The sequence below is a fragment of the Telmatherina bonti genome (assembly GCF_933228915.1).
Source record: "Telmatherina bonti genome assembly, chromosome: 18".
In the NCBI taxonomy this organism is placed as follows: Eukaryota; Metazoa; Chordata; class Actinopteri; order Atheriniformes; family Telmatherinidae; genus Telmatherina; species Telmatherina bonti.
Window position 1 is genome coordinate 18,368,187 of NC_136616.1, and position 20,931 is coordinate 18,389,117.

Below are 20,931 nucleotides of genomic sequence, written 5' to 3' on the forward strand. Positions count from 1 at the left end.
ATACAATGACTAGCTGCCAAACAGGCGAGTTTAATCTTAATTGCATGAATGACTTTTTTAGGTGTTAGAAGTGAGAGAAATGATCTACTATGCATGAGTATGAGAAATATTATACATATATATGTAAATATATATATAATCTTAATTAGTTAGGGGTCTTATTACTGGTTATAATGGGTTTACTATGATACTTTCAGTAAATCAAATTTACGTTGATAAGATAGAAGATGAGAAATGAATTATATGTTTGCTGACTGACCTTCTCTCAGTCATTATACAGCAGTGGCAACTGTTGCTTTGCAGTTCACTAAAATGTGCAACAATGCAGTGAGGATTCAACCCACTAAGAGGTGGTTAGATGACTTAGAGGCTTTAAAACATAAGCAGCTTTTCTCTGGTTAGAAAAGCTACAGTAACATACTTGCTCTATGAAAGTAATTTGACACTGCTTTGCCTTTTTCGTCAGCTTTTGAGTTGTTTAGACCGCTCAACCAATTTGTGGGTTTTTTTTATTAGTGGGAAAAACAATTCCAGAGAAACTTCAGATCTCTCTGAACAAGTTGAGAGTTGTGTTGGGTTCACAAGTACCCACACAAATAGCAGTTTCAACAACCTAAATAGTTCCCTTTGAGCCAACTCAGATCCCCTCTGCATGGTTAGTTAGTAGAGATCACTGACATCAGACAAGTGCTGCTGGGCTTTGTTTGCTGAGGTTTAATACTAACATGTTTTAATATAAAAAGAACAATGCAAACTTCAATCCAGAAGGTCATATCATAACTTTTGTGTTATTATTTACAGCCAACATAACCCTTTGATGTAACATGTCGCTTCCTTTCATTCTCTATAAGACCACAGAAGTTTAATTCATTTCAAGTCTGTTTCAAAGAGCAGAATCTCCCATCGAGAGCGTTCATGCTTATTGAGTTGTGTAAGACAGCCTCTCATCTGGACCTGATGACCCATTCACTTTGGCATCCATCTCTGTTCAACTCTAAGTCTCTTAGATCTGATCAGGATCATCCATCTTTACAACAAAGGAAGCATATTTCACTTCGGGTGTCATCATAACGATAATGAGAGCACACACAGCTTTCTCACAACTTTTGTTCCCTTGCTTCCTTCTTAATGTGGTGCACATATTGCAGCGGTGACTATTCTTTACTTAATCTGCAAAACTTTTTTTAATTCTCCTCTTCTCAGCCTGTTTATTACTGACAGAATCAGAAAAAAACTCATTCCCTTTCTGCCAAACCATTACAAAACACCCATAGATGACTCATCCAGCCTTACCTCTGCATTCGTTTTCATGTTTATGGCACCTCTTCCTCTCCCTAACGACAGCAGTACCTTCATTAGCCAACTCTCTCCATGAGGAATTGAGGGGAATGAGGACATTTGAGGGGGGGGAAGCAAGCAGAACTACTCTGCACCACCTGTTTCACCTGCAAGGCATCTGGAGTGCTGCAGTCCATCATAATGATCTCCAGAGTCCTTTCCGAGTTGTGTGGGAGACGCCAGGGCTTGGACATAGTATGGTTTGAGTTAGTGGACCCAAAGTCTGTTTCAAAACGAGGTTTCCGCCATTTAAAAAGCAGAGAAGGTGGCAGAGAAAGGAATTGGGAAGAAAAAAATCTCCCTCCAAGTTCAATTCTGCGATGTGGGAATGAGCTAAAAACATGTGACATCAATTACTGGGCTTAAAATCCAATTTTTAAGTGTATTTTATAAATGTTTGGATGGCAATAGGAAAAAGCGCTTTTTACTGTTCCACTCTCATATTTTGAGAGATGATGCAAGATTGGCTGAACTCTTGGAGAGAAAGAAAACAGGAAGATTTCCCAAAATACATCACTATATCACCACGATATTAGTTGAAGAAACAAAGAATATGAAACCATGACCTAAACAACATCATCCAACTTCAGTCTACCAAAGAGGAGTGACTTGACCTCAGTGTATTTCACATCCACATTACAAGCCCACAGCTAGTTTACAGCCCAGACAGCCACGACCTCTGACCTCTGTGCAGCTTTAGAGAAGAAGTCATATTCCACCTTAGGGGAAAGCACAATGCGTTACCTGCACAGACAGCTTTATGGACATTAGCGGTCCAGTTTCCAGAGTTTAGGCACACTGCCTTCCTGTTTCCCTGGAGGCTGTAGCCTTGGCGACAAGTGAGCAGGCAAATGAAGCTGGGTGAAACAGCCCTTTTCCCACAGACAGGGGGCGACAGCATGATGTTCTTTAGGTTCCCGATCGGGGGACAACGGACCTCTGGGGAGACAAACGGGGATATAGAGATTAATCTGATGGAGCCAAGTTGTATTAAAAACTTTTGCAGATCAAACATTATTTCACAGGCTTTCCATTTGAGTGTGGTTGGTTCCTAGAAGCTAAAAGGTTGTTTTTCCATTTAGAAGATGAGGTAGGCAAGTCATTAAGTAATTTTAGTCAGTGTGTATAAACACCTGTCACTGAAACACAAAAAAAATAGTTCAGAAATCAAACTTTTTAAAGACTTTCAGACCTTTTCTATACTGGAAGAGTTTTAGAAAATGTTTAGGGCTGACAGCTTGTACATCTTAATGGCTACATTATCCCGATTTTTATCCCCTTTCCCGCTGAAGTTGAGTTTGTGGGCTCTAGCTGGAGGATATATAGGGAATACTCACTTAGAGGGACAATCAGAATGAGAGATTTCAGCTAGATTAAAATATTTCAGCATCCTCTGAGGGCAAATGACGAGTTTCTCTCCCACCACAGTGCAAACAAACCCTGAAACAAAACCACTCAGCTGCAACGGCAGCCCACAGAGAAGTAATGACAGTGTGGAGAAACCCTCAGATGGTCAAATAACACAAGCTTCAACCCATCTGGTACGGAGCAGCAGAGATGGCGTATATTGATAAGCGGAGAGCGTTTTCCGGAATCAGTCGACTCAGGCTTCTTAAATAGCACAACGAGCTGGTTGGTTGGCAGTGAGTACAGGCCTGCGCCATGAGGCCGGAGGCTTGTGGCTAAACACTCTCACACTGCTCCTTTTTTTGTGTGTTTGTGTGTCTGACCTGAGTGCTCTTTGTGGTGGGTGCGAATGGGTCCAACTATTTTAACTTAACGATCGGTTTCGAAGTATGCGAGTACTTTTGATTGCAAGTGTTGCATATTACTCTTGGCTTTCACTTTGCTGCTTTGTGAAAGCAGATGCCTCTTTCAATGAAAATGGGTGCAAATAAATACCATATGCTAAACCATATGCTAAACCACATTAATATGGTACAAAGAGTGCAAAAAGTCATTTTTAAGTTTTTTTTCCATTTAACAGACAAATGATCTTTCTGTGTTGTCAGGCAGACAAAATAACAAACATGAACTTACAGACACGTGTATTTTAGTGAAAACAAAAAGGATGTGCAGTATCTGTTTGGCATCTGAGTAAACTCAGGGCTGCATAGATTTATTGTGGAAATAATGCATATTCGATAACAGACAAAGACAGAAAAGAAATTTAATTTAACTCTGCAGATGGCGAAACTATGAAACCTGGAGTAAAGAGCGGAGATTTGGGAGAAAAGGCGAGCTAGATAGATTGCCTTGCAAATGACAGTGTTATTAACTTGGAGATGATTCATTTTTCATCAGCATATTAAAAAAATGCTAAACAAATAGGAGTTCTTTAAACATCCAGGAAAAACCCATTTAAAAAGTTACTGCCAAAATCAAGACAAATTATGTGAATATAATAAGACCAATTTGAAAAATAATTGATAAAGCAATACCACACTTTGTCTAAGCAAACAGTTAACATTTGATACTGTTTTCAGAGATGTATTTGGTTCATGTCAATTCATTTTAATCACAAATAAAAACAGTTTTGTTTTCTTTGCTGTATGTTTAGGTTGTTTTCTATTCCACTTTTGCTCAATCATGACAAAATGTGAAACTTAGAAAAGGTGTTCTGCTATTATAACTAATCTCCTTGACATTGATACTTGCCACATAATGCTGCATTGTGTATGATGGTGGGAAACCAGGTGATGCTTAGCTACTGCTTTCCTCCACACTTGGTACTGCGCATTGATGCCAATAAGGTCCATGTCTTTGCTTATCATTGAGTGAAAGTCCTTTGGGTGAATTTTACCAGGCAGTGGGGTGTAATATGCATTTTAAGTGGAATTGCTTGGCTCTAACCACTACCATTAACAGGTCTGAGGTCATTTTTTAGAGAAATATTCCACCAGACTGTAAAATTAGAGATTTGGTTCATTTGGAGGTTGCAACATTCAGCCAGTTTGCTTTCACACCCCACTTAGTCAACTGAACCTGTTAAACAACATAACCCCCTCCATCTGAGATGACGCTTTCAATGCTTACTGAAGGAGAGGACCAGACAAACAATGATGAAGAAAATTTCCTCATCCACCACAAACTATGGAGCTGCACCTAATCCTATTGGTTTCGTGCTTTTTGTTTGATCTAATTCAAACATATTACAGATGTTCCCTGCAACAATTGGCTCAGCAGGAAGAGCAGAAGAGACAGCAGACCATTGAGGGCAGAGATATCCGATATTATAGACCAATATAGACATTAAATGTAATAGAGAAATCACTGGTATTGGTTTTTGTTGTATCAGTTTTTACTTTTTTAACAACATAGCTTTTACACAACATGCACGTTATATATCAAACTCTTCAGCTAAGTCTCCTCTACCTCAAAATGACAAAATATAAGAGATGAAATGTATAGTCTTCCAGCTATTTTTGTTTGTTTCGCACAACTCACATAAAAAATATCAGTATCGATTGATATCAGTAAGAAAATTAAGAGTTGGACAGTTGGTATTTCAGATATCGGTAAATGGGGCTATATTAAACACCATTAACTGAGGGTAATATAGACACATTACCCTGCGTTATATACCCACACTGGCCTCTGTTTTACACCTCCTCCCACATTTGATTCACCCACAGTGAACCAGGACATTTGTCTTTAGGTGGGCCAGAGTTCAGCTGCACGTTCACACCTCCCTAAATAAAGTAAACTTTCCGAGCAAACAAACTAGGGTTGGATTAAGAAGGACTGGTGTGAGTGCACCCTCAGATTCTCCCATCAACCCAAAGCACTGTGAAACAATGCAGAATGTGAACTTAAAATGGTCTGAAAAGCTTCTGCCTGCTCTGTAGAAACAGCCCTGCTTCAGCAAAGCTTAAAGATCTTTTTCTTTCAGATTACTAATTTGGATAATTCTTATTTATTTATTTTTAAGCTTAATTTCATCAGGTAAAATCAATTAAGACCAACTTCTCATTTATTATGATGACCTGGCAACTTTTAATGGGTACCATGTAATTTAAATGTTTTATTATGTTTCATGCGATGAAGGTGTCTAAAATATTTTCTGATAGATAATATCATAATAATAATTACACAAAGCGTGAGATGGTAGTTAAAGTAAAGGGAGGGCTTACCCACACACCGAGGTTTGGGTCCACTCCACTGAGAGTTGTCCTGACAAATGAGTGTGGAGTCTCCTTCTAACCTGTAGCCTCGATCACAGCCCACCTGGCACTCCGCCTTGTAAGACACGCCGCCATTGCTGCACCGCAGGAAGCCATGCTGGGGCTGAGAGAGGGGTGGGCAGGAGCGTACTGACAAAGTCGGAAGACAATAAACATGAGGATCCAAACTAGCAAATGGAAAAACAAAAGCCGTAATATTTATTGTTACTTTGAATTGGATCCATGTATTGGTTTATTTGTCTACCTTCATTTATTTAATATGGTTCATTTCATACAAGCAGCCTGGAGGCAGAAAAACCTGTGGTTTATCATCTATAGTACTACATCACTGACAATATGCTTTTTTCCTGCTTGATAAGAAACCAGTCTTGGTTTAGATAGCATGATAAATCCCTTATGTGAGCTTCTCCAAGGTAACCAAACAAATAATTTTGCTCTTAAAAGAGTCGATAGTGTGGAACTGCTGAAAGCGAGATGTAACTGATAAACTCAGGTACTAAGTATAAATCATAAGATGGGGGGAAAGCAGCAATCAACAGCAGGAACGCAGGAATGAATCATCTTTAGCAATAACTCGGGTCCTATCATTTAACTCAAAGTGTGAAAGTCCCAATGAAATAAAAGAAAAAAAAATATTGCCGTGCATGCGTCTGTTCTGAGTTATGCTGGGGTTTAGGAGAGGGTGTGTGGTGTGTTATTTCTCATCACCACCCATAGGCAGACAGACATTTCAGGGGAGACCCCCTCCCTCAGGGCCTAACTAGCTGGGAGGTCCGACAGTATGTGGCAAAGACGAGACTTAGAGTAACCCGCAGGAGCAGGCATATGCACACACACACACTTCGAAAACATATACTGAAAGCCACATATAAATCTTCAACACACACCCTTAAATATTCAGCGTCTTGGTATTTCTGAGTCACTCCGCTGCAGCCTTTCTGCTAAAACCAGCAGTTTCCTCATTAATCTCTTGACCTCTCGAGCTCCCTCTTCTCTTCTTTCTTTCCATTCGGCTTTTTGAAATCTCTTGCATCATCGACTGTCCATCCTTTAGTTTTTTTCCTTTACGATGCTTCCTCTCAGTCTTCTCTACCTTTTTTCCTCTAAACATCTGGCCTGGCAAACAGCGTTATTTTCCCTCAGTAAATATTGACTTCTCGTTGAGTCTGAAGAACATATGATCGTAATCCATGCTCGAAATCTTTACATGCAGATTTTAATCGACTCCTGCATGTTTTGACTTGTAGGAAAATCAGCAAATCAGTACAAGGGATCAGCTCATATTCTTCAGCTTGACAACTGTGATTTAGCGCAGTGTAAATGTTTATGGTGGTTTGTAGACATCACAGAAGAGGTTTGCAATGTGCTGATAAAGCTCTGGTAGCTTAATCCAGATTTATACAGAACACAGTGAGGAGGAGACTGCTATTATTAAGAGGAAATACACCTCAGCTGGATCATAAAGTACAGCATTTTGCACTGAAAGGGATTGCAGGCTTTATTAAAGATAGAGTGGAAAATCTCATGCATGTTAAGAGCAACATACTCCCGATCAGAGAATCCACTTTATCTGGAAACCAGTATAACATACAGTTAGATCTTATCTTCTTTACTTTCTCAACTGTTGCAGCTTTGCTCCTGTGTTCATCTGATTTTCTTAAGTGTCTTTCTCAAAGTCAACAATTGTAACATGAATTCAAAGAAAACATAAATGTGACTGCAACTGGAAGCACTGGAAGCACTGTCTTTTATAATTCTATGTGTCTGATGTTTTGCATCTTTGATCATGAACATTTGAGTCTGATAATAAAGATGAAGATGATGATGATAACGTACTTATTTGCAAGCTTTAATAAAAAAATGAACATTTAAAACAAACTGCTACTCTAATGTATGTAAAAGGCCACAGAGTGAAAGCAGATCTCTAGCTGTCTCTATTGATCTTTAGTTGGTTAATTGATTACTTTAAATTGTCCCTAGGAGTGAGTGTGAGCATGAATGGTTGTTTGCCTCTCTATGTTGGCCCTGTCATGGACTGGCGACCTGTCCAGGGTGTACCCTGCCTCTCGCCCAGTCTGAAGCTGGGATAGGCTCCAGCTTCCCTGCAACCCTTAATTGGACTAAGCGGCTTGTAAATGAATGAATGAATGAATATATATATATATGTATATATAAACATTTCAGTAGAAAATATAAACACCAGACATATCCACCTCCATGCTGAGAATGGATGAAGTAGCATGATCACCGACCATGTTTACAATATGTTCTGTCCTTTCAGGATGCTTCTGCATTATTGTTCACTGATTCCACCAAATCAAGCAACCGCAGACATTGCTTTATATTGTGTCATCTTTGCTTTGTACTTAGATGGGTTTAAATAAGTTAAAACAAGCAAGCGGGCGTTCCCCGTGACACTGACCATGCTGTGTAGTTTGGTCTGACGATGCAGACTTATCAAACCTTAAAGGAGCAACATATTTCCTGCTGGTTTTAATTAAAATCATTCTATAAGAAGACATTTTGACATTACCAAAAGGAAACTTATAGCAACTGCCTTCACTGCAACATCAGTGGTAAGGTGTGTTTCTCACCTCTACAGCTGGCTGGTGTCCCGGACCAGGTGCCGTCAGCCTGGCACAGTCTAATACTGGTTCCCTGGAGCTCAAAACCTGGCTGGCACCGCATCCCACAGGCAGCATCAAAGTGGTTGTTGCAAACATTCTGTACAAAAAAGCCATTTTCTGGGGGAGACAATGCTGGACAGTACACCACTGGAAGAGGAGAGAGGAGGAGAGGAAAAATAAAGTTAATTCCAAATTACAGCATGGCTAATAAAGTAACACCATGTTAAACACATACAGAAAGTCTGCATGTGGGAAACTCTGACTCTGGAACATAATAAAAAAAAAAAAAGACTGTTCCAGGCAAAAAAACTGAGGAAGTGATAGCTTAAAAATGTCAAGCTTCACATTCTCATCTATACAGAGGGAGGCAGAGAAAACACAATGTAGAGTGCAAAATTGGTGATTAATGGATGTCGTTGCTTTCAGATGAATTGTTGAGTGGAAAAATCTCTGGCTCATGCTTCAAAGAACGAGAGGGGAAATGAAATTACTGGAAGCAGATTCATGATAGGCGATGCTCTAATCTCATACTTCTGTAGAAGCATCTGTGCGTATTCCAGCTACAATTACAAGCTTTCATGACAGTGTTCTTATTAACTTAAAATTCCTACTGCGTGAAAACATATTTTTACTCTCGGAACATGTTTCCACTGCACACGCATGCCCATCATTACGTACTCATAAGGCATGAAAAATCCCACCAGTTCAGAGGTTTATGAAACGAATGCACAGCTGAGGGACTTGTGTTGTGATGGATGAGATGAAGAGCCGAATGAGAAGCACACATGTTGAAAAAGCACAGGTATTACTTACTGGTAATCTATCTGCAAAATATATGAGTTTCCGCTCTAAAGTGTTGTGTATTGCTTTCTGACTGGCTGCCCTTATTAGCAGGAAAGTAAGGTCACAGAGAGGAAATCTGTCTCCTGTATGCAGCATAACGCCACATTGCAATATCTTACTATGCAGCTTTGAGGCAACAATCACAACTTTCATTTTTACTCCTTCAGGTTGAGTTTAAACTACATTAAATGGTTATCAAAACATGTAAGAAATAAAAGAAAAGTCTAATATGCTTATGTATATGGGAAATAAAATGGCAAAATAGTTTTTTCCTCAGCCATCCTCATATATAATGGTGAGCTGTTGGAGTAATTTGATAATCTATTAAAAGCAAGTTATGAGTTAAGATATGTATATATTCAGATTAAACTCTGCAATATTACAGCCAGAAAAGTTGAAGTTTTTCATTGGGAAAATCAACGGTCTTAGTTTAGAGTAGCATAACTATAACACCTCCTCAGGGTGTATTCAGGGTTCATTTGAATGATTTGTATCTGATGCTGTGCTAGACAGAGCGGTTCCTCTTACCCTGGCAGGTCATGCCTACAGGCTGATAGCCAGGCTTGCAGACACAGTCATCGAGGGAGGTGCTGCCAGGCTGGGAGGTGTGGTGTGCATCAGGGCATGGTAGGCAGGTGCTCAGACCTCCTGGTGTTCCCTCTGGTTTATAGGTGCCAGACGGACACGCTGTTTAGAAGAGAAACAGTGCAGTCAGCATATGCATGTAATGTTTGACATGAGAAAAGATACTGAGGCAGCAGAGCGGGAAAAAAAGTTAGTGATGAACACTAATGGTGTCTAACACCTATAGCAGACTACAAATATATCATCAATGTAGATTTTATGTGCAATGTAAACATCTCAAAGAAATGGTTTAACCCCTTGAAAAACCAACACCAACAGATTGTTTTCTGTGTAAACATCACAAAAGCAACCAGTCTTCTTACTAAGACTACATGAGGCTGCATGTCACATTCATAGGCTACATTAAGCATCATAAGAATGCATTGCTCTGGTGTTTCTGCTGTATAAACACTGAACCAGATTTAAATAAGCTTGATCAGGACTGACACATCAAACAGGCAAACAAAATCTGGAAATGTGTACATGCTGCATATGTAACTTTAAACCTGTAATGAAACACAAAATCCTGCAGGCATGCACTTTTTGGATGATGAAAAACCCACAGTAGGGCGACTTGACAAGAAGAGAGAGAGGAGTGTTTTTGAACAGCAAAAAGTTTTTTTTTTTTAAAGGTAGAGTATGTAAGATTTTCAATATTTTCCAAATAAATTAACTAAAATAATAACTACAATCATAATTAGATAGTTTTTTTAAACATGTAGGTTCCAGTCTATCCATATTTGATGCGTTATTAAATTACAAGTTTAATGACAAAGACCCATCTTGAATGTTTTCTGACCAGTAAAAAAAAAAGTACTTTTTTTCCCACCAGTAGGGTGAGTATAAGCCCATTTATTGCTGAGCAGCTCTGAGCTTCAGCTCACAAGCGATTCCTGCCCTCATTGGAGCTGGCAAGGAGGAGGGGTGAGGGGTGAGTTTTGCTCATTACTGCCAACCTGTGGTCGTTTGTGGAGGTAGCAGTTTTGTGGTTTTGCCCACGACGTGGTGTTTGCCACCTGGTGGTGGAAAGAATCTCCTTGAAATCTTACATACTTTGCCTTTAAGAGCAAACTATACATTTGTTGTGTTTTTGCAATTGAAAAAAAACAAAGCAAGGAAAGGGATCACAGGCTGTGGTCCCATCATGCTGGCTAATAGTTCAGCACTTTACAACTCAAGGTGTACAACTGCATCAGATTTATAAGGATTTTCTGAGTCTCTTCAAACATCTGTATCGGTCCCAGCAATGCTTCAGGAGAATCTGGCTGTTTGGGAATAAAATTAAGGCTGCAAGCTTACAAAAGAGATGGGTAAATGTTTTAGAGCAATGCTAGTGGAGCATTGGTCATGGCGGTGTGAATAAATTGCTTCATGAACTCATGTTAGTTTACTGGCTTTAGGGATATAGAATCAAGCAACGCTAATGCATATTTTGGAAGTATTCACTGACATTTTGGCACTATTTTCTACATATAATGACAGGTTTTCTCATTACAGCTTTAAACATGACTTAAATGAATCTATTAAAATAAAACTCATGTAGCTCCATCCCAATTGTGAGCACTAAAAGTTAATCTGTATGGTAGTTGTAATTTAATTTCCGGGAATTGCAGTGTTACTGGAGTCTTAATCTATACTGGGAAATCTAAAAGTTGTAATAAAAATTAAAACAAAAACCTAATCTTCCATACTAAATGCAGCTTTTTCCAAATGAAATAAGGCCTTAAAGGAAAGGGAAGCCATTTAATTTGGTGCCATGTGCTCAAAATGACAAAATAATAAGGTTCTCGATCCACACCCTCACACATCATTTAAACATTTTTGACAAATTTAAAAAAGAAATGTAATCACAGTCTTATGGGATTTAAAGTATTTAATTTCCAGCAGAAAACTGAAGTAATTAGGAGGCTGATGACTATTTTAGGACTAAAAGTCTAAAACGACAGAAAAATCCACGCAGGCTAAGTAAACGGTTTCAATTATAAGCAGTACTAAAGGTGCAGCAGAGCACCCACAGTACTAATATTGTTCACAAATCATGTATTTTTCTTTCATCCAAAGGCCAGGTGTGAATTTCCACTGCTAAGCCTGTGCCAGCTTGGCCTCTCCCCTCCTTTCCCCTCAGACGCCACAAGTCACAGAAGAGAAGTTGACCAACTGTAAAGCAGCTGCCGACTGCTGGCCGCGAAGCACTGCCAGTAACCCACATCAAATGCAAACACGCATATAAAAAAGGCAAAACATGAGGAATAACTGGAGTGATGCAGGTTACATCTCAGTCTCAATGAGAATATCACCTTGTCTTGCTGATATCCCTGCATGGATGAAGGCTCGCCACCTTCAGCTCAATCTGTCCAAGACAGAGCTCATTGTCTGTCCAGCCAATCCTCCCTTACATCCGCAATTAAGTGTGAAAATTGACTCTATCACACTTGTTTCTATATCTGCTGCCCAGAATCTTGGTGTCATGGTGGAAGACCACTTGACCTTTAAGGTCCATGTTGCCTCTGTTGCCCGTACTTGCCGATTTGTTCTCTTCAACATCATGAGAATCAGACCGTACCTGACAACACACGACTCAGCTTTTGGTTCAGGCTCTGCTCATTTCACGCATTGATTATTGCAATTCCCTTCTGGTAGGTCTGTCTGCATGCTCTGTTAAACCTCTGCAGATGATCCAGAATGCAGCAGCGTGTCTCGTCTTCAACCAGCCCAAAAGGGCTCATGTTACTCATGTCACTCTGCTGCTAATCACACTTCACTGGCTTCCGGTCGCAGCACGCATCAAATTTAAAGCTTTGCTTCTGGCTTATAAAACAATAACTCAAATGGCTCCCGTCTACCTTCACTCCTTAATCCAGACCTACACTCCCTCTAGACAGCTACGTTCCACCAGTGAAAGACATGTTACCACCACTACATGGGACTAAATCACTAGCTAGACTCTTTTAATCTGTTGTGCCACAATGGTGGAATGATCTCCCAAACTCTGTCCAATCTGCAGAGTCCCTGTCTTCTTTTAAGAGTAAGCTGAAGACTCAGCTCTGGGCAATTCATGTATGTAGCAATTCATGTATGGACCTGCGTCCAACTGGACAGTCCACTAGCACCTTTCAATTATAAGCAGTACTAAAGGTTACATCCTCTACTGTTTGATTGTGTGCTTGTGTTTTTCTTACTCATATGTAAGTCGCTTTGAATAAAAGTGTCTGCTAATTGACTGTAGAATAGAATAGAATGTAGAATAGAATAGGTTGAGTAACTTCAGACAAAAACCCTGTGCTGAAGATACTTGTCTTTGGATCCTTAGCTGGTCTGAATTATAGCTAAACATATTGTTTTGAACCCATGCACTTATTGCCTGTGGCTCTGAAGTTAACTCTAAAGAACTGTACCCTTCATTTAGGGAGGAAGTGAACTGTCTGCAGCCAGATGACCATAAAACTGAAGGACCCTGTTGTGTGTGAACAGGCTGTAGCCATGTGAATGGACTGCAGCTAGTCAAAAACAAATGGTCTCCCAAGACTTAGCATTCAGAAGTGTTTTATTTAACATTAAGACTAAGTTTTAGGTTCTAAAACTAATAATAAAGTTAAATGAGAGGTTTGGACATATATACTGAATGTTAGTTAGTCTGCTTTCTGAATCTCAAGTCTTCTTTAAGGTTTTTTCTCTGAAAGTCTGCAACATGAGAGAGAATCATTACTTTAATAAAGTGTGAAAGCCAAATGATTATCTCTGTGAGGAAATAGGGAGATAAGATAAGAAGAATTATCAAAATGGATGTTTGCTTTGGCAACAGGGTCGCTCTTCATCATCATTCCTGAAAAAGCAGCTGACTGATTGTCTGAAGGACCCACCTGGCCTGTCTGCACCCCTTTTCTTAAAGAGCAAGGTTGATGATAGTCTATATTTATACATATATTTCTTGTCAACAATATAAAGAGAAACCCACGGGAATGGTTTGATCCAACTACAACCAACTAGTGAGGCAGCAAAAACATAAATCCAAAGACATCCTTATTAGTGAAACAATTTTCCATCTGTAAATGTAGGATTCATAAAGATTAAAACGGCCCCAAAAGCTTATTAATTTTGAACACAGCCCCCCCACAAAAGCACCATCAGCATCTGGTTTCTGTAATGGTAATGTGTTTTTCTAGCTCTCATCACTCATGCAGAATTAAGTTCAAACCTCACGTCTGAAAACAAAGATTTACAGCTCATATGGGACTCAACTTTCTAAAGCTGTCACTAACATTGATAATGAGAAAAAATAAGAATATAATCTCTTAGGCTTATAAAAGGAAGTTAAAAAGGAAAGAAAATGACAAAACCAAGCACAGGCTAGTTCATCTGTTAAAGTCCTTTCTGCTAATATGAAGTAAGTCATTGAAACTGGCAGACACGTCGGGACCGGGAGCCAAAGTTACTATCACACGAGAAGCTCCTGCGTCTCAGGGGGGGAGACTGGGTTCGATTAGCCAGACCTAAAAACAGACCAGGACGGAAACGATGAAAGGAGATCCAGAGGGAGAGCAAGAACATCTGCCTCCTCGGCCACATGACAAACAGGCAGAGCGGGAGGAAGGCGAAGCGCGCATTTGCTTAGTCCAACAAAATCCACAAACATATGTTTCAAAACACACATCCAGCGCTCATACACACACCGCTTCCCACATCTTATTTTAAACGTAAATCATTGATGTTTTATAACAGGAAGAATTACTGCTCTAGTCACAATTTAATGTTGAAATATTTGCAAGTCAGCTTTTCCCCCCCAAAGTTCGACAAGAAACTCTTTTTCTTACTGGAGTGTATGAAACTGACACTGATTTAACCATTTTAAAGCACAGCTGTCATTATTTCAGACTAAATTCTGAAGTGATAGATAAAACTGTTACATTCATGTTAATTTCAAGTTTTTCAGGATAAGGATACATTCACATCAGGATAGTCCACTAGACTCAGTCCGACTGGGGACTTGGCTCAGTTGTCGGGTGTATCCATGCGGACCGAGATCGGGTTCATGCTACACATAACGAGCCAAGCCATTAGTATTGTATATCCCCATTCTCACCAAAGGTGGCGCTGCACTAGTATTTAAAAGAGAGGACAAATCCCATGAAGAAGAAAAATCCACTTGCGAGCTAAATATGAAGACGAAACTATTGCTGTTTTGGGTTTTGTTGTCTTATGCAAGTTTACTGCAGAAATACACTGCAACAATGGGTGCAGTATGAACAACAGACGAGGCAGAGGATTCTTATACCCTTTACTACGCCAAATGCAGGGAGTGACTTTTGTGGTTTGCTTCCTGTATTAGGTCCGCTTGAAACGGACTGAGACCTGCGTTTATAGGTGGACCGAGTCTTCTTCTTTGATCCAAATTAGTATACATTTGGTGCATTCACAGTACCCCAAAACGAAGCGAACTTCCCGAGGAAACAGATTAGGATTCGAATCAAAATGGCTGATATGAATGTACTATCAGTTGTTTGGAGGCATGAGGCGCCACCTAAGCTTTATGTTTACTGCTTGGATAGGAAGTTAAATAATGAGGACTTTGTCTATCTATGTCTTTATCTATTTATTTATTGTCATTACTTATAGTCAGAATATCAAATTCATTGAGAAATGTGCAGATTGTTTGTTTTTGATGATTATTCTGATTATAAATCATCATTTGATGGCAGCTGGAAAGTGGTCGAGACCTTGTGAAGCTTTAGATAAAGTGTGTATTTAACAGATGATGGTAGAAAGTCTGTCAGTTTAACTAAAAATTAACAGGAATATAACATCAATAGTTATAAAGCAAAATACTACATATACTTTTAATGTATGAGCAGATTGGCCTCACTTCTACTTCAGCAGATATCCAGCTCTTTGGCTGCAGCTGATCTACTGGCAGTAGTAAATATTTTTCTGTTTTTCTCCAGCTGTTTCAGATTCACTTTACCCTGAGCTTGATTAGATCCATTTCCATTTCAAGTCGTTCGAAAACAACACTTTTCTGAGCCATGAAAACACCAATTAGTCGCTTAGGCAGTAATGGGTAACAAGCTTGTTAAAAGCCTTTTGAAACACACACATTGAGTGAAAGAAATCTGGGAAAAAATGTATTTTGACTTCTGAAACATTTACAGTTATATTTGTCCATATACATTTCATTGTTTACCCATTGCTACAGGGAAAATAAAGGAAAAAATATATCTGTATCAGCCATTCACTAAATAATAGCTATGAAAAAATCTGACCAAAGATTCAAAAAGTTAAGTATTGTACATATTCCTTTTGGCTGGAGTTCATTGCAATGGATTGAATCATAAATCTTACCTGGTCTCTGCATTTTAAAATTCCTGTCAGAAATTACAAACGCAGTGTTATAAGGTCTAAAGAGGAGAAAGAAAATCTGGCTTAGTATCAGCAGACAGTTCAAAAGCTAACATCAGTAATGAAATAGTAGTGAAACTGGCATGTATGAGCTGCACATCTGTAATTATATTACAGCTGGATGACAATACAAAGCTATGGATTCCATTCATTCATATATTCATTTTCTTAACCACTTAGTCCAATTCAGGTTCCAATTCTGGAAGCTGGAGCCTATCCCAGCAATCATTGGGCGAGAGGCAGGGCGCACCCTGGACTAATCGCCTGTTCTATCGCAGACTATGGCTTTCATTTACATGGTAAATATTATCCTTTTTGTTTCTAAAATCTGGCATCTACTTAGTTTTGTACTGTTATAAAATGTAATGACTGAAAATATTTGCACTGCTGTATGTACTTTGGACAATAAATAAGATGTGAAAAAATGTCCACCTGTGAAGTAAGTTTCCACTCATAATTTCTTCTTTTACAAATGTTAAGTTCAAAAGCAGAAAATAAAAACACATCGTTAAATTGTAAAGTCTAAGCTACAAAAACATCTACATATATATTTACTGTAAAGCACAGGATATACGCATCTCACATTGAATTCAAATAGACCACCAAGGCAGCTGAGCAGTGTGAATACCACTTCAAGATTCAACTACAGGCCTGCTAATTATTTCTCTTATGGAGGCATGCGTTGACCGCAGTCTCATTTACATCTTTTCACATGGCTCAGTTTCCAACGCCTCATTACTCATCACTGAGTGAGGAAGATGAATCTGGGAGGTCGTAAAAAAAAAGTTCAACATCCCACCAGGAGGTCTTCACAGGAGAAATCTATGACCTGCTTCAGCTTCTGCTCTGTTTGGAGACGATTTTTTCTCATATGAGCAAAGCCACAAACCAAGATGTCCACTGTGTTTCTGTGTGAAACTGCTGATCACATGAGTTTTCCGACCCCAATGCAGGGGTCACCTGAAACAGGAAAAGCTTGGGAAGCCCATTCTTGTGGAATGTCAAGAGGCTGTAAATCCCATCCCCAGAGTTCCAGTTAAGTCTGGTGTGCTCTCCAGCTGAATCGCAGGGTGAAAAAGGCTGGTTTGAGATATGGCTGCTGCACAGCTGTTGACATGCACAGCCCCCATCTGGAGAGAGAAAAGACCTTCTGATTCGCAGAGAAAGGAAACTTCTACAATCTGCTGCACAGAAGCCTTTAGAAAGCAAAGAGCACGAGTCAACTGGCTGCTCGTTCGTTGTTTTCCTGCTCATCAATAAATCCTGTTGCTGAAGGACAATGACTTCACCATTGCTAAATATCTCTTATGGATTTCCAAAGCCCTCCCAAAAGACTGTCCCTCTTGTTTATTATGGACTCTAGGAACGCCGACAGTCACTGGAAGAACGAGGCAAACCGCTGAACAACTGTGCAAACACAGGTTGGTCTCCGGTCTGGTGTGCATGATTACAGATGTCAGTTTGCTGAGAGATGCTGCGATTGAAGGTCACAGTATGAGCTCAGTACACTTGGAACAACACGGCACGAGGAGGACTGCAGAAGACTGTTTTCATATCCTTTTCAACTGTTGTGTCACCATTTCATCATATTCCCCATCACTATCTGACCTGACATGAAAGCCGTGTTTTTGGATCTGCATGTAATCATGCAGTGTAACACGTGTGAAAAGAAACACAACACATATATAAGCTACACACTGAGCAAAAACTCCCATAGTAGCCAAGACGTTCGGACTCCCCGTTGGGGTTTGGAGCTCAGGGAGTGTTTTTGCTGAACACATTTGCTGACAGGCAGTTTATGTGGCATGTTTGGGGCTGTGTGTCTGAGTTCCTTGTGTGGGTATATGTGTGCACAAAGAAGAAGCTGATGCATCTGGCAGTAGCTCTTCAGCACAACATTCACAACATTTACAAAGAAAGTGTGTATAGTTTTTATATTTGTGGACACTGATAAGGAAAATGTTTGGGTGTGAACATAATGGTAATCTAAAAACAAAAAAAAGAAAAGCTGTCCAGTGGGTCTCATCAAGAAAGCAACAGACATGCTTCTTTATTTCACAAAGCTGACAGCAGCTGACTTCCTCCGTCATTAGCCTTTGACCCTTGACGTACTGTGTGTCCCTCTTCATCACCTCCTCCAAACTGGAGAGATTATAGTCAACAGATCACACACAAACCCACACATTATTCATCAGAAAGTGTAAGGAGGTAGTTGGGAGCTGAAAGAGCACTGAAGAGGGTTGGTGAAAAAAATCCAGAGACGGATGAGGGTCAGCGACACGGACAAACATGCTGGACTTGAAGGAGGGCAAAGGCCTTGAAAAATACACTCGAGAGAAGCACTTGAGATGCTAAAAGAGACATTCATTCCACCTTCAATCCTCTTGGAGACATTTTTCAGCTTAAATTATGTGTGAGTGATGTGAAAAGGAAGGACAAAGATGTTAAAATAGTTTCAGAGCAAAAAGTCAAGTTAAATCTTTTTTTCTTTTTGCCAACAAAAATGTGTCTGTCCTATTTAATATCAGATGAGAAAGATTATTTAGAATCACTTGAAAAGTGTTTCCTAATGGCTACTGCGTTAACATCTGGCAACAATATAAATGACATGTATCTCATACATCCTTGATCAACTTTGGTGTTTGCTGGAGTTCATGTTGAAGGTCATTTCTTACTTTTTTTAATCTTTCACCTGCAATACAAACTTTAAAAAAAAACAAAAAACTACAGAAAAAAACTGGACAATGTTAACAGAAGTCTAACAAACTCAAATATTTATGAAATCATAAATTATAATAATTCGTACATTGATTACTTTAATAAAGATTCATAAGAATTCTGAAGTTTGCTCGACTAAAACTAACTGAGTTTGTTGCATAACATGCTGATCTCGAACAAGAATATTAACAGCAAAAGAAACCAAAACTGAACCACGATTCGACCGCTAAATGCTCTGGTTGAGTGACAGCTAGTATTTAAACAGTCCTCTTCATCATACTGTTCACATTTTGACATCATAAGAGCAAGCCGACACCAAACGCATGATAAGTTATTTAGACATTGACATTTTTATGGTGCGGTATAGTCACCACTGTTGTTAGCTTTTGTTTCAATAAATTATTTGTGATGAAGGAATTACAACTGCATGATTCTACTTAAATGCACTTCATTCACCATATATTATCAGTGTAGCATGAGCTTTTTACATTTCTGTAAACATCACAAAGAGTTGAGTATCTATACCTTGTCGTAAGTGTATACTGATGTGTTAATATTCTGAAAACTGCAGAAAAAACCTGTCTGTATGGGTAAAATAATGAAGTAGGTATTTAGAAATTACCTCTATTTAGGAAAGTTATCACTGCTTCTATGTAAGTGTGACTGCATGTGCAGTTCTGGGTAATCACGATTTCAAGATGTTTAATATTCACATGCACACATAAAATACTGAATACACCTTTTAGGCTTTGACCTTGCAGGTCTGATCATGTTGGGTCTTGAAAAGCTACCTGTACAGAGCAACCAATGTTTTTAGATTTTTCTCTCTTCCTGCTCTTCACAGATCCACAAATGCTTGCTGAATTTGGTGGTGGTGGAAAGTTGGTCATCTGAAGAAATACATTTTCCTCTTGAGATGGAACCAGTCATCACCTCCATAGTTTGTTTCAGGAAAGATATTTACACTGACTCAAGTTTGTAAACCATAAAAATTTAAATCTAGACACTAAAATGCAAATCGGAAATGTTAACCAAAACATGATTTCCGTTTTTAAGAGTGGCTTATTTACATCTGCCACACCTGTTAACTTGGGGCAGTAATGTGAGAAAGTCCTGGCAAATGAAGATATAAATGGTGCAATGGTGGGGCACGGACAGGCATAGGCAGTCTCAGACTGAAGCAAAATAAAGCAGACTAGAAAAGCACTCTGAGAGTGCAGACCTCCACCAAGCAGTTTATTTCCACCCTTATATTGTCATTTACACGCTATGTTATTCATTTTATATGGATGCAATATTAGATTCCTACATTCACAGATGATATATCCATTGTGTCTTGACTATATTGTGGTGTTTGTTTCATGTTTATAATGTAATTTGTTCACTTACAGTAATGAAAATGCCAAAGATCCCTTATTTTTCCCATTCTGGACCAAAGTATCCATAATTTCTCAGGGAAGTTTTGATATATTGTAAAACCATTTGGGAACGTGTACTTTTTTTGACCATTTATTGTGGAGTTATATGCATTAATACTGATGCTTGTATATACATTTATACTATCTCGCAATGATAAAGAGTTCTTTTTAAATTTTTGAGATGGCGATTTGGATCACTCCTAAACTTTACTGGAATCTAAGTCTGAACGAGACAAATTCTCAGGAAAATAATCTATGTAAAATGTGTCAAGAAGATTTTGTGTTAAGTTGCTAACAGACAGACAGACAAATGCCGACAAAGACATAACCTTCTTGGTGGAGATAGATATTATAAAGAAATGAGCAGAAAGAAGGAGGGATGGACAGAAGAGGAGTGCGAATGACACGTTGAGGTTCGGCTACACACCACTGGCTGTTTCACGGCTCCTTGTTTTTCATGCTGTCCTGCTGAGGAAGGTCCTATTAAGGCCAGTTTATAGCTTCTATGCCTTCCCGCTCCATCATCTCTCTGTGTTTTTTTTTTTTACTACTCAGAGTAGCCTCTTTTTATAATATAAATCATGTTTGTCTTACAGCATCCTTGACCGACAAACATGGCAGGAGCAGTCATCAATTAAAGCTTTTTACAGACCTATATGTGTTGTTTAATGAGGGAAAAAAGGATGGAGCATCAGAGCTAAAACATGTGGCGTAGATGAAGGATCTACTCTGCACTTATAGACTGACGCACATTATCTGCAACAAAACAAAACCATCATCAGGTAA

At 39.1% G+C, this 20,931-nt stretch overlaps 1 protein-coding gene across 1 annotated transcript in view; it reads right to left on the reverse strand.

Annotated features, from left to right (window-relative positions):
- The window catches only part of svep1 (sushi, von Willebrand factor type A, EGF and pentraxin domain containing 1), a 103,264-nt gene that overhangs the window by 36,099 nt on the left and 46,234 nt on the right, over window positions 1-20,931 (reverse strand). The window contains exons 4-7 of the mRNA XM_079257337.1: window positions 9,521-9,679; window positions 8,117-8,296; window positions 5,472-5,651; window positions 2,083-2,277 (exon numbers count right to left, since the gene is read on the reverse strand). Of these exons, the coding sequence (XP_079113463.1) occupies window positions 2,083-2,277; window positions 5,472-5,651; window positions 8,117-8,296; window positions 9,521-9,679 (714 nt within the window). The remainder of the gene's footprint in view (window positions 1-2,082; window positions 2,278-5,471; window positions 5,652-8,116; window positions 8,297-9,520; window positions 9,680-20,931) is intronic.